The sequence below is a fragment of the Centroberyx affinis genome, unplaced genomic scaffold (genome assembly GCF_046629955.1).
Source record: "Centroberyx affinis isolate AG114_WGS23_722 - 3 ecotype Tasmania unplaced genomic scaffold, CSIRO-AGI_Caff_v1 ptg000314l_1, whole genome shotgun sequence".
NCBI lineage: Eukaryota > Metazoa > Chordata > Actinopteri > Beryciformes > Berycidae > Centroberyx > Centroberyx affinis.
The window spans coordinates 113302-129501 of NW_027278991.1; the positions used below are offsets into that span (position 1 = coordinate 113302).

A 16200-nucleotide genomic window follows, 5' to 3' on the forward strand; every position below is an offset into this window, starting at 1 on the left:
TTGGTCGAATTTTTTCAATCCATAGGAGCAAAAACCTGAAGCCAAGACAAGAAAATCAGTAAAATTGGAGTTACAAGGTTTTTACATGAGGACACATATTGTACACAGCTTGTTGTGTTCACATGGCATTTGCATGTGTCTGTATATGTGCATGTGTATATGAAAATTATGCCTAAAAGTATGTGTGCATGATGTATATATTCATGTGTATGTACTGATGTGCTTGTATGTGTGTATTGATGTGAAAGTGTATCTGTATTTTCATGTATATATTCATGTGTATGTGTACATTCATGTGTATGTATTGATGTGAAAGTGTATTTTCATGTATATATTCATGTGTATGTGCATGCGTACATTCATGTATATGCAAGTGAAGCAAGCTCAACACCAAACCCAGTGTGCAGAGTTTATTTTCTTCAGAGAAATACATGTTTTTCCGCGCTGTTTACAGAGCAGAACGTACAGATTCCCCGACACAGAATCAGGATCCATTTGATCCACTATGGCCGGGATCCATGTTGCTTAAGTGAAAAACACACTGCGGGTTTCAGCCCAGGGGGATTATGGGAGTTCTCAGGGAGCAGGAGGGAGAGCGAGGATGGTGTATTTACGCATTTTGATTAGGATTAAACTTGATTTTCAGTGTAAATTCTCACGTTTTTACTGATGTTGAAGAAATCCCCCTTCATGCATTAATCCTGCTGGCAAGTCTCTCTCGAATATCTTACAGTAGAAACAAATAAGTATGCTGTAATGCAATACTCTAATCCCACTAGTTACCATTCATTCCATTTCTTTTTGTTTTTTTCTAAACAAATGATCTTGAGGTTGGAGTCTGAATGCAGCCGTATTTCAAAAATCATGCAGAAAGAGAGAGTGACTTTCAAATGTCAATAAATCACTGAGTTTACCGTGATGATTCTCCATGATGATGTTATTTATAGTGTTTCAGTGGGTTTTTTTTGTTTTTTTAGAGTCCTCAAATGAATCAAATCCGGTCAGGATCACAGTCGGGCCGGTGCAGATGAACTCCGTCCGGCTGGAGGATTAATAGTAGTCGTAATTGACGTCGGCGCCGTGCCTGTAGGAGCCGGCGTCCTGAGGGCGGAGGGGGGCGTTCTCGTCGTAATGATGCTGCCGCCCCGGGTCGCCGGACCGCCACTGGTCCATCCAGTAGGACAGGTCCGTCTCCAGCCTCTGAGGGGGGAAGGGGTGAGGGGGGGGGGGAGATGAGAACATAAAGGCTTAGATTTTTCTGTTCCATTTCATTTTATATTTCATTCCTCTTTTCTCTGCTTTCTGCCTTTTGGTAAAGCAGATGTTAATCTCTGCTATACAAATTCTCTGAAATTCAATTAAGCTTTTTAATAACAACAATTTGTCAGTTGCGTAATAAGATAAGAAAACAGACAACAATGCAAAATAATAAGAATAATATGTAAGGAATAATGCCCAACGAGGTGTCCATTATCAGGAATTAATGGACACCCTGCAGCCAATCAGAATCGAGTATTCACCTAGACCATGGTATAATAACTAGATAAATGCTGTATGAAGTAATTACTAATTACCCTGGCAGTGTTAATAATACAGTGCCATGCTTTGAGCTGTGCATTCTGAATTCATTGAATTGTACATTTGCATTTTCCATTTTTCTCCAGAGCGACCCCACAGTGAGCGCAGCAGCAGAAGAAGCTTCAGTTCCTCCATCACCAATATTACAGTAAAAGCCAGCAATAATAAGGAGGTCAAAGGTCAAAGCCATTAGTGCCTTTCCAGCTCTCCTGTGACCCTGAAATGATCCTGGAAGAGACAATATTCCTCCGACTAGTAAAGCTAAAAATAGAAACAGGGCAGCTGCTATGCAACATGTCCTGTATGTACGTCATATGTTGTTTTTCCTCATATTCTCATTTATCATCCATTTGTTGTATTTTGCACACAGCAAATGTTTTAGATTTTTTGTCACTGCTCATCTGCATGTATTTCATCCTATTTGCTATATTCTCATATTGTACACTTTTACATTTCCTTTAAATCTTTATGTTTTCTGAAAATGTATTTCTTTTATGGCTTTTCTGATCAGCCCTTCCATTCCTACTGGTTTTAGTGTTTTACCTTTCTAACCTTTTCTTTTTTCACTCATGCATTTCTACTTCTAGTGTTGAAATTGTTGGTTGTGTATATTCCTATAATTCTCATTTTGCTATTGTCTTATTTATATTCTATTTTTCATTGAAGTATCCTGTCAGTAGTTGCTGCTGCCATGGCTCAAGTAATTTATTTTGTCTTCTTTCCTTAAAGCTGCACTAGGCAACTTTGCACATCACCAGCTCCAAATGGCAGTGAGAGGTAACTGTTTGAAAACTGTTTGAACTTCATTACCCAGAATCCTGTGTGGTGACGTTTACCGACCAGCTGGTCTGTGATGCTTTATGCCAGGGGTACTCAAACCTTTTTATTGAAGGTCCACTTATGAATTTTACACAAGTTCAAAGGTCCGGAACAATGCCAGTAAAACGCACCGACATAAATCAACATCCATAACTTGTCTATAACATAACTTAAACATAACTTTAACACACATTCAATACTACAGTCTGGTGGCTTGAATCAGTGGAGAAATGTCTGTTTGCCTGTAACCAATGCCTTGAACCTGGGCACTTGGGCACTGAACCAATTGTTCATTGGTCAAACTGCTGCTGTAGGAGTTTTTAACAATGTTCATCGTGGAAAATCCAGATTCACATCGATATGTGGAAACAAACACGGTGAGCACATGAATGGCCGCCTTCTGAAGTGGGGAACATTTGCTGCACCTGCGACCCGCCTCACTTTGTGGAGCGGTAATGTGTTGTTTGTTGCCAGGCAACCAAGGTGGCGCTGAGTCGTTCCCTTGAGAAGTGACGCATGACGCGCGGATTTTATCTGCTCAAGTTGAACTATTTTCAACTCTTTGCGCGGCCAACCGCTGCAGGAAAATCCACGATCTGCCATGCAGCCGGCGGTGAGTGAGGAATCTGTGCCCTTCCATTGTAAACAGTGCCGTTTTGAGCTGAAGCCGCTCCGCAATGTGAATGCAGCCGTAGCCATCTTTGTCCAAACTGCCGTCGGGCGTGCGGCACACACAAACATACACACACAAACACACACACACACACAAACACACATACACACATACACAAACACACAAGCGGCTCCGTGAAAGTAAAAATCAAGGATGGTTAACTTGCACTCTGCAATGTGTGTCACACATGCACATTCAATCACACAACGCGTCGGACACTAATGTGACACAATGTCTGGTCCGGATTGATTTGTAGTTCGGTCCAGATCCGGATCTTGGTCCGGGAGTTTGAGAAGCCCTGCTTTATACCAAAGAAAACCAAAGAGACGAGAGAGAAAAAGATCTGATGTTGGTGAATCCAGCTTTCTCTGGACAGAGCGCTCGTTCACTAAGGTTTAGACTACATTTCCCATCAGCCCCGTTGCTTCCTGCCCCCCCTCCCCCTGCCTGAAGAGGATCAACATGTTGGAAGTGATTTCTCCGTCTTCCTTTCCCTCCTTCCACCATCTGCTGCCAGAAACTCTTTCAGCTTTAGCTCCATTTTGCTCTGGAAGAACAGAACCTCTTCCTGTTTTGTGCCGTAAAGCGATCCAGCAGATTTCCCTCCAGATCCACCAGGTGGAGAAACAATGATAGCTGCATCACCACTTTGTAATTCAGACTGATAAGACAGGTGTATTTTTACAGAAATCTCAGCTTTAAGGCCAGTAGGTCGATACTGAAGTGTTGCAGTTTGTCGCTAGAAGCAGCAGCTGACAGTGGGACGGCGGCAGCTGAGCGTCAGGACTCAGGTGTCCCATCACAGCCATTAGGACGATCAGACAGGACAGACTTGTTATGCTGTCACCCCCTGCTGACTGCACACACACACACACACACACACACACACACAGTTACGAACACAGAAACACAGAAAGTTACAGGCATACACAACACAAACAAAAACAAACTCAGAAAACAGTCAAAGAAGCAGAAAATCAGACACATAAACACCCAAAACACAGTCAAACACACATGCACACACACACACACACACACAAATGTACACACATAGTCACAGATGTGCACACACACTAATACACAATTACAGAACACGGTCACACACACGAACGCACAAACAGAAAACAAACAAAAAAACAAATTAAGACAAACACACACACGCAGACACACATTTACTAAAACACAAAGTCGGGCACAAACTGTACACACAAACACACACACACACAGTTATAGAAGCACAGAAAGTCTGACAGACCCACAGACCATGAGACAGACAGTCACACACACACACACACTAACACAGCTACACAACCACACAAAGTCACAAACACACAGGCCATCAGACACACAACACAACACAACACAACACACACAGACCCACAAACCAACAAACGTCCTTCGGGGCGCCGGTGGCAGAAAAGCGCCTGAAGGCTGAATGGAAGCCTGAGCAGCTCAGATAGGGAAAAAAAAAAAAAAAAAAAGAAGCTAATCATCATCATAATTCCCAATTCATTCATACAAAGCGTTCCACAAGCCACACAAGCCACACACACACACACACACACACACACACACAGTCCAGATAGCTTTCTGGGAACGCAGCAGTGAAATGTTCCTGGCTGTTATTGCCTTGGTCTCGCGTTTGCTGCCAGTGTTTCAGGGTCAAATCGTAACGAGCTCTACAAGGTAAGTTATACAATACCTGACCTTTTGGAGGAAATCGTTTCATGTCGGTGAAATGCCAGCGTGCACGGAACAGGCAATCAGCCGCAGCGGGTAATTAAATCTACAATGGAAAGTGAAATGTTCGACGTGCCGCGGATGAAAATTGGCCCGTACGCTCCTCCTGTTGCTCGTCTTTCTCTGTAGCAAATTCCTTTTATGTCCCAATAAATAAACTCTGAATTCTTCCTTACATGAATACGCTCTGCTTTCTACAGGTAACAGCGAAAGTCAAGGCAGGAATACAATGTATGTATTGAAAGCAAAGGCGTAGTCTGTATGATTATTAAGCAACTGACATCCCATCATGCTTAAGGTCAGGTATAAAAAAAATTGTTGCATGTTACCTTTCTCTTTCCTATCTATGGAGATTCATTTCAGTCACCCAGGTAGGAAGATGTCCAAAAAAAATTAAACAAAATGGACTTTAAATTGAAGAGGAATCCGAGAGGCTTCATCAGTTCTTCATTGGTTCTTCACTTCTTCATTTCTTCATCTGTTCTTCAGTTCTTCATCAGTTCTTCATCGGTTCTTCATATGTTCTTCAGTCCTTCATCAGTTCTTTTCAGTTCTTCACTTCTTCATCAGTTCTTAAACTGTTCATCTGTTCTTCAGTTCTTTATCAGTTCTTCAGTTCTTCATCAGTTCAACTGTTCTTCATCAGTTCTTCAGTTCTTCAACTGTTCTTCACTTCTTCATCAGTTCCTCATCAGTTCTTCATCAGTTCTTCAACTGTTCTTCACTTCTTCATCAGTTCTTTCAGTTCTTCACTTCTTCATCAGTTATTTAGTTCTTCTTTAGGTCTTCATCAGTTCTTCAACAGTTCTTCTTCAGTTCTTCATCAGTTCTTTAGTTCTTCATCTGTTCTTTTTCTGTTCATCAGTTTGTCAGTTCTTCACCTGTTCTTCAGTTCTTCACCTGTTCTTCAGCCTCTTGGATGAGTGGTGAAACGTCTTTAACTCTTCAATTTTAAGAATACAGTTAATACTATTTTAATGCTACACTTTTTTGGCCGTTAACCTGTATGTCATAACAGAATAGATTGTAGCATCACATAATATAAGCTCTATATAGGCTATAGTTTCATACAGCTATACTCCTGTGAAACAACGCTCTTACCTTAGTAGGTTCAGCAGCTAATCAGAGATACAGAATTTGTGTGTTCAAATGTCTGCTTGTGTTTTGACAGCCAGCATGCAGAGGAAAGAAAACTGAAGAAACCTGTCACTAAGGTGATTGAGGCTTTGATACCTGACTTTGCTTTTAACAGAAGAGCCAGCAGACAGATGAAATGTTGAAAAGCTCTCCAGAGAATCAGTTCAAAATTACTTGGTGGGGCTGAGTGGCGAGGTTACGTGTCCAAATCACAGTTCCGCTCTTAAACTCAATATGACTTTTACAATACAACACCCAGAGGAAAGATTGAAAAGCTCTTGAGACGAAGTTTTCAAAAAGTACGCTGTGGAAAGCTGCTGAATGATGTTTATAAGGTTATGGGTTCACTCTAAAGCTCCCAGTGGCTTTGGAAAACTGACATCTAAAGGAAAAAGAAAAGCGCTCAGAGTTTCAGAAGTGGAACTCAGTGGCTCAATGTGAACAGTTTGGGCTCAAGCCTCACTTCCACTCTGATGACATTTTGGACGTTAACAACCAGAGGAACTATTGAAAAGAACAAACTTGCCTTCAGTAGCTCAATGAATGAAGCTGCTACATTTAAGTCATGTACTTATGGGTTCAAAGCCCGTTTCCACGCTTAACTTCAATGTTCAATTCAAAGCCAATATCTAAAAGAAAGAATGAAAAGCAATCTGAGACAAGTTACTGAAGCAAGATTTGTCATCCTCCTTGTCCTCCCCCGATCTTCCAGAGGGATAGAAGCAGGGGGTTATGGGACAGAAAACCACAGCCGACTGAGGTTTTACTGATGAGTGAAGCTGCGAACCCGCAATCTTCCAGACAGCAAGCATGTCTTCATCACACTGAGCTATACAGTATACTGGCGCTCCTTACACAGGATTTGTCATCTTGTTTACATAAGTGTTCACATTACTGGCAATAGATATATTGTTATGTCAGGAAAAAGGCATCAAGCACAAGAATTTGTTCATTCTATGTCGCTGGTCCCCGATTGAGAATTGAACCTAGAACCTACAGAACAATTAATGGGACAAGATGGAGCTCAAGCTACTGAGCAATTTTTGAGCTTTGCACCACAACTGTTCATTATCTTATTCATACAAGTACTCACACTACTGAAAGCACAACCCGGTCTCACCGCAGTTTGTGAAATAGTCACAAAATTTAATCTATTGATTCGTGTACATGGACACGATTTTTCCATTTTTTTTCGTGACACTCAGCAGGACTTTCAAACTAATGTATTTCAATTGGAAGTATCTTTCGTGCCTGCCTTTTTCTGTCAGTCGGGACTCAGGTGTGACATTGAAATAAAACTAGTGGCCAGTAAGGGGGTTGTGGTCAGGGTGGTGGATGGGCATATGCGCTTGCCTTTGATGCCGACGACCGGGGTTTGATTCTTATTTAACCATGACCAAACCATTTCTCTAACCTTAATCAAGTTGTTTTAGTTGCCTAACCATAACTGTAACACAAGTAGTTTTATTTGCCATAACTTACGTTTTCAAATTTGTGGTGGAGGAAGGTAATTCAGGTCGTGGTGGAGGCACGTTTTTTAGGTTGTGTTCATTTCACGAAAGAAATGGCAAAATCGTGTCCATGTACACGAATCAATAGATTAAAGTTTCGTGACTATTTCACGAACTGCCGTGTTGGAAAGCAATAATAGTTTAAACTTAAGCAGCATTGGGACTTGAACCAGCATGCTAGTACTCTCAAATTCTTTTCAGTAAGTGCTTGTCATCTTATCACACGAATTCATCATACTTCCAGTTGAAACAGGATGTTGGTGTGGGACAAAATGTCATGTTTGAACGTAATTCTGACCATGAGAATTTTAAATTCTATGGGCTACACCAACTGAAACAGTTCCAACATAAAATACAACTTAAAACTTAGGTGTTACTAGGTGTAAAGTCTTCCATAAAACAGCTGTTGGGATGGCGCATCAGTTTGACACATGGGAAAGAAAGTTTACTGGCATCACGTTACAGGATTTCTGGGTATTGAAGTTCAAACCGTTTTCAAACTTTTTCTGAGATCATGTTGAATGTAAAATGACCCACCGCTTCATCGTAGCCCATTTGCCTGAACTGCATGATCCACTGCTGCACGTCCGCCCGGCTCCTGTCCCAGATGTTCCTCCTGGGCCTCCGTAGGCGGGTCAGGAACTCTTTGGCCTGAGCCGGGGCCACCGCCACCACCACCGCCTCCGCCTGGGGCCCCGCCTGTTGACCCACTGAGCGAGACAGGCAGGGAGGAGAGACAGGTGGGAGGTGGAGAGACAGGGAGACAGGTGAGGGTCAGGAGAAAGTGCGATGGGTGAGACAGTCTGTTACACCAGTGGTTCTCTTTGTTTTCGGATTGCAACTTTACATTCAACATTTTTTATGTAGTTTTTGCGTTTGTTTGAAATTGTTTTAATCCATTAAAACACTTTGAGTTGCATGCTATTTATTTAAGATGCTCTAAAAAGAAAGTTATTATTATTTATTTATTATTAATTGCAACCCTCTAGTGCAGGAATAAATGTGCCGAATGATGAACTTTTGGCAACATTTTTGCTGTTTTACTTGCTTAATATTTGGAATAAGACTAAAATATTCAAAATTTCACCAGAAAAGAGTTCGCATTCATAGGGTTAGCATTCATGGGAAAGACTAAACCCATAAAAAATATATTTTTCTTCCAAATCTGGTGTGTGTGCAGGTCAAGGGGAAAGCAGAGATTAAAACCGGACCATCAACACCGTGTCCCGGAGGCGTCATCAGCCATGCTCTATAAATACAGGACAAAGCCACTATTAATCAGGACAAAGCCGGCTGAAACTGTCACCTATCAATCAACAGAGGATCTGTGTATGGAGGCCTCCTGCTAAAAAAGGTGTTGGGAGACTGGAAAGTGTGAAAACGTTCTGTCCCTGAGGAGCGCCGGCCGGCAAAGTTGTTTAGAAAGGGTGCTACTTTCCTGCAGGCGAGTCTGATAAAAGAATTAAAAAAAGAGCGAGAAAACATGTTGCTCCGTCTTTCACTTGACTTTGATTGTAGTTTGCTTTGGCACATTTTGTGCTTCAAAACTGCCTCTCCTAGGATCAAGAATTGTGTAATAACAATAACAGGAAGAGGAAGAAATAAATAATCATTTTCTCCACCATCCGTACCTACCGTCTCGTTTCTTTAGCAGCCTTTGCAGCTTGTCTCCTGGTGTGCTGCCTGTTGGACGGAGAGGAGAAGAAGAAGAAAGTTGAAGTGATGTTGACAGTTTGGGAAGCTTCGCACAAACGTCACAACAGTGTTACCAACTGTCATAACAAATGGTGCGTGGGCTAAGCTGTCAGTTGTCATAATGGCTGATCTTGACTACTGGTTTGACATCTGTTCGGCTGGATCAGGCGAGGAAAAGAGTGTTAAAACAAATGTAAATGAGTACTTTCTTATCCTACTTTGCGCTATAGTTATGGCCCACACATTACAAAACAACACCACTGCATTTCAGCCACTGGATTTTGTATTGTTAGATATGATTTTGGCCAGAATCCCATAACTGTCTGTATTGTAGGTAGAGAGATAACAGAGAAACTATGATCAAAACAGTCATTCTTCTACATTTTCTGATTGTGTTAACTTGTAATTGGAAGAATGCTGAAGTTTAACAATTCATCAATTTGCTGGGGACCCCCTGGAACCCCCTTATGGATCCCTGGTGGTCCCCGGACCCCATGTTGAGAACCACTGGCCTAGAGCAATCCAGTGTGAATTGGAGTTTTTTTTTTTTATCTTTCCCACCTCTTTAATGTTAATCATGAGTTTTTACATGCTGCACCACAGTTTTCAGAAGTTCAGCTTTGCCAAACCTCTCCAGCTCATTCACTCCCATTCAATTCCAAGCAACATAGAAAACAACTCCAGAGACTTCTAATTCAGTCTGGGAAGGTAATCCATCATTGTGAACACTGTTAGAGATGGTAATAAGATGATAAGGCAAGGGAAAAATAGCAAATAATATATGATAACAAGCTGGAAAAAATACACAGTGCTGTAAAACAGTGAGGGAATGAAGGAAATTAGCAAAAATAATGCTGGAATTGTCCTTTAACCTCATTCAAATTTATTTGTTTACTATGATGGATTCTCTCTTGTTTTTCATACTGGACAAGAATGAATGGCAGCAAATAGCTTCTTCTGAAGGAGGAAAACAAACCCTTATATATGCAACTATGCTGGCTGTGTGCAGAAACCAGAGAGGGAATCTAGACTACTGACACATACTTAAAAAACAAAAAAAACAGCGGTATTATCCTTTAAACCTCACTTTGGCTTAGAGCTTTTATCTGAACAGGTTTGTCACCAAGCGGCTCACTGAGCAGCAGAGGAGAGAAATGGGGATAAAACACAGAGAACAAACACATCACACATGGTGAGAGCAGAGCGGCTGTTTGTGGACGACATTAGAGGCCGAGCTCGTAACTTTTAATGGATCTCTTTAGCGAGCGGCCGTAAACTAAACAGATGCCGGGTGTTTGGAGGAGAGGGGTGCAGAGAGCTGAGCGCCACCCAGTTTAAACCTGTGTCACAGCTGGAATATCTTAGATTTTGTTATTAGTGAGTATTACGCCTTTGTATCAGTGAGTGTTATTATATGTTGTTGTGTTTCTGTTCTGTTGTTTGGTATGTATGTGTGTGTATTTGAATATATGAGTATATATGTATATGTAGGCTTGTATGTATATATATATATATATAGACATATTCTATTTGTTCATTATTTATTTTTTATTTTCTCTCTTTATTTACATTTTCTCTACTGGTTGTCCTTTGTTATGTTTGTTTACTTTTCATATTTGAAGTCAACACAAAATATGTAATGTCTGCTTGATGTCCTTATTTGTGCTTCAATAAAATATATTTGAAACACAAAACGCATCCAATTTCACCCAGTTTCACCCAGTGTCACCAAGTGTCTTCCAGTGTCACCCAGTGTCCCCCAGTATCCCCCAGTTTCACCCAGTTTCACCCTCCGTCACCTAGTGTCGCCCAGTGTCGCCCAGTGTCGCCCAGTGTCACCCAGTGTCACCCGGTTCCCACCTGGTTTAATGTGACAGAGGTGTGAACTCTTTCCCTAGAGCGAGTCTGAACTCTCTGTCCTCTCTCCTCCTTCCTTGACAGGTTGGCTTTGGAACTCTGGCTCCCACAATTGTTCGGTTCAAATTGTGGAGGTGCTACTACTTAGGATGCTCCTTAATTTGGCAGCAAACACGCTGAAACAGAGCCTTGGGAGAAGCAACTTGACTGTTGTCTGAAGTTTAACGGGTTGAAAAATGTCAACAGATTTCATTTGAGCACTTGGAAGCAGTGCATGCAATTTGACTCCTATTTCCACAGGAATGCTGAAGACTTTCAAGACCCACTGTAAGCCAAGCAACGCTGCTGCTCACCTGGACCACAGCTTCCAAAGGTGCAGGCCAACCACGGAGGGAGTCGAACCCTCAATCTTCTGATCCGAAGTCAGACGCCTTATCCTTTAGGCCACGTGGTCTTGTGGATTGTGAACATTAAATTGCATTGCTGACAAGGCAGCGTGATGAAAAACTTTAGGGAGCAGGGCAGACGTGTTTCATCCAACGGTGCAGTTGCTACTTTTGGCATTGCAGAAAAGGGTCTTTGATGAGACTGGACTTTTGAAGACCATGCGTGCTGCAATAAAGGCACAGATCGTGTCAACTTTATTTTGATCTGCTGCTTGCACCAGAAGATAGCGATGTGCCCTTGCTAAAGAGTTACTGCTGGCCAGTACGGGGGTCGAACCCGCGACCTTGGAGTTATTAGCACCACGCTCTAACCAGCTGAACAAACCGGCCTGCTGGTTGTGTGTGTTCTCGCAAACTCTATTCCAGAGCCAAATTGAGAAAACATAATCTGCCAGATAAAAGTATAGCCTTAGAGGTGCAGCCACTTTGTGTCCTCCATCCAGCTGTGTTGCCTGCCAGGGGAATTAGCTCAAATGGTAGAGCGCTCGCTTTGCATGCGAGAGGCAGCGGGATCGATGCCCGCATTCTCCAAAACCAGTGTTTCTTTGAATCCAAAAGCAATTTGACAGGTTGGCTTTGGAACTCTGGCTTGCACAATTGTTTGGTTCAAATTGTGGAGGTGCTACTACTTAGGATGCTCCTTAATTCGGCAGCAAACACGCTGAAACAGAGCCTTGTGAGAAGCAACTCACAATTGTGTCACATGACTGTTGTCTAAAGTTTTACGGGTTGAAACGGATTTCATTTGAGCACTTGGAAGCAGTGCATGCAATTTGACTCCTATTTCCACGGGGATGCTGAAGACTTTCAAGAACCACTGTAAGCCAACCAGAAGATAGCGACATGCCCTTGCTAAAGAGTTACTGCTGGCCAGTATGGGGGTCGAACCCACGACCTTGGCGTTATTAGCACCACGCTCTAACCAGCTGAGCTAACCGGCCTGCTGCTCGTGTGTTTTCTAGCAAACATTAAATTGCATTGCTGACAAGACAGAGTCATGAAAAACTTTAGGCAGCAGGGCAGACCTGTTTCATCCAACAGTGCAGTTGCTAATTTTGGCACTGCAGAAAAGGGTCTTTGATGAGACTGGACTTTTGAAGACCAAATAAATAATACAAATGAGCACAAACTCTGACACATGGACATGATTTACTTTCATCATGTGAAAACCTTAGCTCACGGCCAAGTTGGCAAGTAAAATACATTGGGTAGGGCTAGGTTAAGGTTTTGGTTAGGGTTTAATATAAATATAATATATATAAGATATCAAGTCAAGTCACAGTAACAGCTCACTTTCACACTGCAAAAACGTCCATCTCAACAAGTCATTTAGTCTCATATTCAGCCTTCAAATCGTATTTCTCTTAAACCAAGAGAAACATTCTGCAGTGAGGAGAGATAACTCCACTTGTCTCCAATGCAGCTTCACTTGTTTCAGGAGTTTTCTAGAAATGAGTGTCAGTCTGTTGAAACCAGTCAGAATAAGGCAGATCACTGCACTGCTGTCAAGAAAATGACTCTTGATTCTACTAAATTCTTCAAACAAGTCGATTTGCATTGGAAACAAGAGAAATTATCAAACCTCACTGGGCAGATTTTATTCAATAATTTTAAGAAAATTATGATTTTAGGATTCAATAAAATCATAATTCAATTCAATAATAGACAAAATTACAGTTTTGTCAGTGTACAATGTAACAGCTAGCTTCATTCACGTTACATCTTCACCAAAGGATTAACAAGCCTACACTTCACAGTGGAGAACTCCAACAAACACAATGCAAAACCTAAATCAAACAATCTCATGTTGTAAAATGGCATGACTTACCTTTCCTAATTAGAAAACCAGGGAATTTCTAACAAAATGCTTCCACAAAACAATATGAATTGTTGGCAACCATCTACATGTGCTGCACATGTACAAAGGAAGAAAACAATTCATTTTTATTGAACCTTTATTCGATCAGGCTACAGCACCAAGACAAAGAATCTCATTTTTAACAGAGACTAAATGATGAATGATGAAATCTGACTGAATACAAAGACTGAATTCCCAACTGAATTCACAAATTAACAAATCATTTATATTTTAGGCATTTATCGAACAGTCTTACACAGAGACACATTAATCAAATAAACTTTGGTTCCTCGATCTCCAACTTTACAAGCAACAGACAGTAATGAGTCAAGAGTCAACGCACCAGTCAGAGATCTTAATTGAACGCACGGATGAACGAACAAGCAAACGAGCCAATACATAAATGAAGGAACAAATTACCAAGCGGTCAGACATGTTGTCTTGTTGTTGTGTTCGTACCTGAGTGAGCGCAGCAGAGCAGCAGAGTGGAGAGCAGCAGCAGTTGCAGACAGAAGCTGTGGAGCGCCATGCTTCGCTTTCCTCACACAACTGAGGCTGAAGCTCTGCAGCAGAAGGAGTCAAAACCCCTTCAGGCTTCACACTGATAACATTCCTCACTGGGAAACCTGCATCTGCTGGTCCAGGAATGCCATAAAGGTTACAGGGACGAGTCTCTCAGGTGGTCAGGTTTCAGCTGGGGCAGATGGGGGGTGTTTTCCCCTTGGCGGTGTGTCTTCGTATCGATTTGACACCAGAGAAGAAGAAAACAAAATCATTTCACTTTTTTGTGGATTTTGTGGGGTTTCCTATTTTTTCATGGGATTTCACTAAAGAATGAAAGTTGCCTACCAAAAGAAACCTAACTAGTTGCCTCATAATAAGCAATGTGTGTGTGTGTGTGATCTAAGGCAGTGATTCTCAACCTTCTTCATATCAAGGACCCCTAATTTAGTCCACATTAGGGCCACGGACCCCCATTTGATGAAATTTTGTCTCTCAGACCCAAATCTGAGAATATTTTTATTGTTAGATATGATTTTGTCCAGAATTCCCATCTGTATTGAGGGATAACAGTGAAACTAATCATTCTTCTACATTCTCTAATTGAGTTAACTTCTTGTAAATTAAATTATGCTGAAGTTTAACAATTCATTCAACTTTCTGGGGACCCCCTGGAGCCCCCTCAAGGACCCCTGGTGGTCCCCCGGACCCCACGTTGAGAACCACTGATCTAAGGGACAGAGGGGGGGTGTAGTGGCAAAATTAGTTTCCCCCAAAAAAATGTGTTTTCCCTGGCAGTTTGTCTTCGTCTTCGCCTGGATTTCGCACCGGGGAAGAAAATCAATTCAGTTTTTGTGGATTGTTTTCTTATCGCTGGCTTTTAAAAACATGTTAACAACATTTCATGAGATTACAAAGAATGAAACCCGCCTAAAACACTTGTTTTATGGGATATTGTCTGTTTTTTGACATACTTTATCACAAATGCTCATGTGATTGGAGACTTATGATCTGAAGGAAGTTGTCAGGCTACACATTAGTCTCCTTGTCATTTATTAAGTGCATTTCCCTCATGATAATTTCTTTGTGCAGTGGCAAAACAACAACACACATATGACACACAAAACGAAGACACACCGGCAAGGAAACACAGTTTTCAGGGGATACAAATTCTGGCAATACAAGGACTCAAAATCAGTGGGAAATTAGGTTTGAGTGTTTTGTACTAATCTTCCCATTGAGCAAATTTACACCCATTATTTTAAAACGTGTCTAAATGGTTATAGACTTCCAGGCTAAAATTCAGCTGCACAGGGTTTAAAATTTAAAGTTTAGGAGACGTCTATATCTTAAATGACAGAAATAAAGCTTTATCTTGTTCTTCTCTGGTGCATATTTGTGATATTTACAGCTGTTTAAAAAAACTGGTTTTCAGGATGATTGAGTTGCGCTGACATCAGACTCTGAAACGTGACGTGTCAGTTTGGACAAACCAAACTAGACAAGGATGAAACTGTGTGGAAAATAACACACTGTCTGCCAGCAAAACCCAAAAACTTCTGATACTGAAGCATCTCAACAAATGAAATAGTTATTCTGATGGTCTTGTAGGACTCCCGTTTAATTCAAAATAGTCAAAACTCAAAGCCTGACCTGCAGCTTCAGTGAGGTTATGTTTTCTGCTTCAGAGACAGCTAAGAGAAACCCAAGCATCCGACCTAATCAATGGATTTGATCTCTGTGTTAAATTTATTTCCCGGCTCATTGGCAATCAGAGTGTTTACACAGGCAGACTGTAAAAATAAATTGAGTGTCAGACTGCTGCAGTAACTCAAACATTCTCCCATAAACACTCACGCACTCTCTCTCTCTCTCTCTCTCTCTCTCTCTCTCTCTCTCTCTCTCTCCTTATGGAACTTACAGCTGATTTACACGTTTTCATTTTCCACCTTTCTGCTGCTGATTAGATTATCACCAAAGCTGTTCTCCCTCACACTAGACAGGTTCAGACTAGCTGAATAATTTCAGACGGATCTTGACAGACTCTTTTCACTGAAGTTTATGATTTTTATTTTTTTTTACCGTTTATGGTCATTTTTCCAACCTTAAAATGCAGTATGGATAACAGTGTTGCTTCTCATCTCTCTGCTGTCAAAAACTTGGCGATTTCAAGCACATAGTTGTGTGATTCAATGCAACAGGAATGTTCACATTTCCAATATTCAATGTTTGACAAGGGAAGATTTTTATAAACTTGTTTATATAAGCTCTGAAAAGACACACCACAAGAAAAGCCACAATATTGAGTCTTGTGTGACCAAGTCAACTTTGCTCAAGTCCCAAGTCTAAATGTAGATTACCAAGTCAAGTCTCAAGTCAAGTCCA

At 41.4% G+C, this 16200-nt stretch overlaps 1 protein-coding gene and 4 non-coding genes across 5 annotated transcripts; 1 reads left to right on the top strand and 4 right to left on the bottom strand.

Annotated features, from left to right (window-relative positions):
- Positions 1-1050: 1050 nt before the first annotated feature.
- On the bottom strand, positions 1051-13843 carry LOC139640946 (augurin-A-like). Its single transcript, XM_071515149.1, has 6 exons — positions 13774-13843; positions 13285-13289; positions 11396-11422; positions 9094-9121; positions 7996-8168; positions 1051-1200 (listed from the first exon to the last, which is right to left on the bottom strand). The coding sequence occupies exons 1-6, from the start codon at positions 13841-13843 to the stop codon at positions 1051-1053; spliced, it is 453 nt and encodes a 150-aa protein (XP_071371250.1).
- On the bottom strand, positions 11392-11464 carry trnar-ucg (transfer RNA arginine (anticodon UCG)). The gene has a single exon. It is a non-coding gene; the product is annotated as a tRNA-Arg (tRNA).
- Positions 11713-11786, bottom strand: trnai-aau (transfer RNA isoleucine (anticodon AAU)). The gene has a single exon. It is a non-coding gene; the product is annotated as a tRNA-Ile (tRNA).
- Positions 11915-11987, top strand: trnaa-ugc (transfer RNA alanine (anticodon UGC)). The gene has a single exon. It is a non-coding gene; the product is annotated as a tRNA-Ala (tRNA).
- Positions 12324-12397, bottom strand: trnai-aau (transfer RNA isoleucine (anticodon AAU)). The gene has a single exon. It is a non-coding gene; the product is annotated as a tRNA-Ile (tRNA).
- Positions 13844-16200: the final 2357 nt, after the last annotated feature.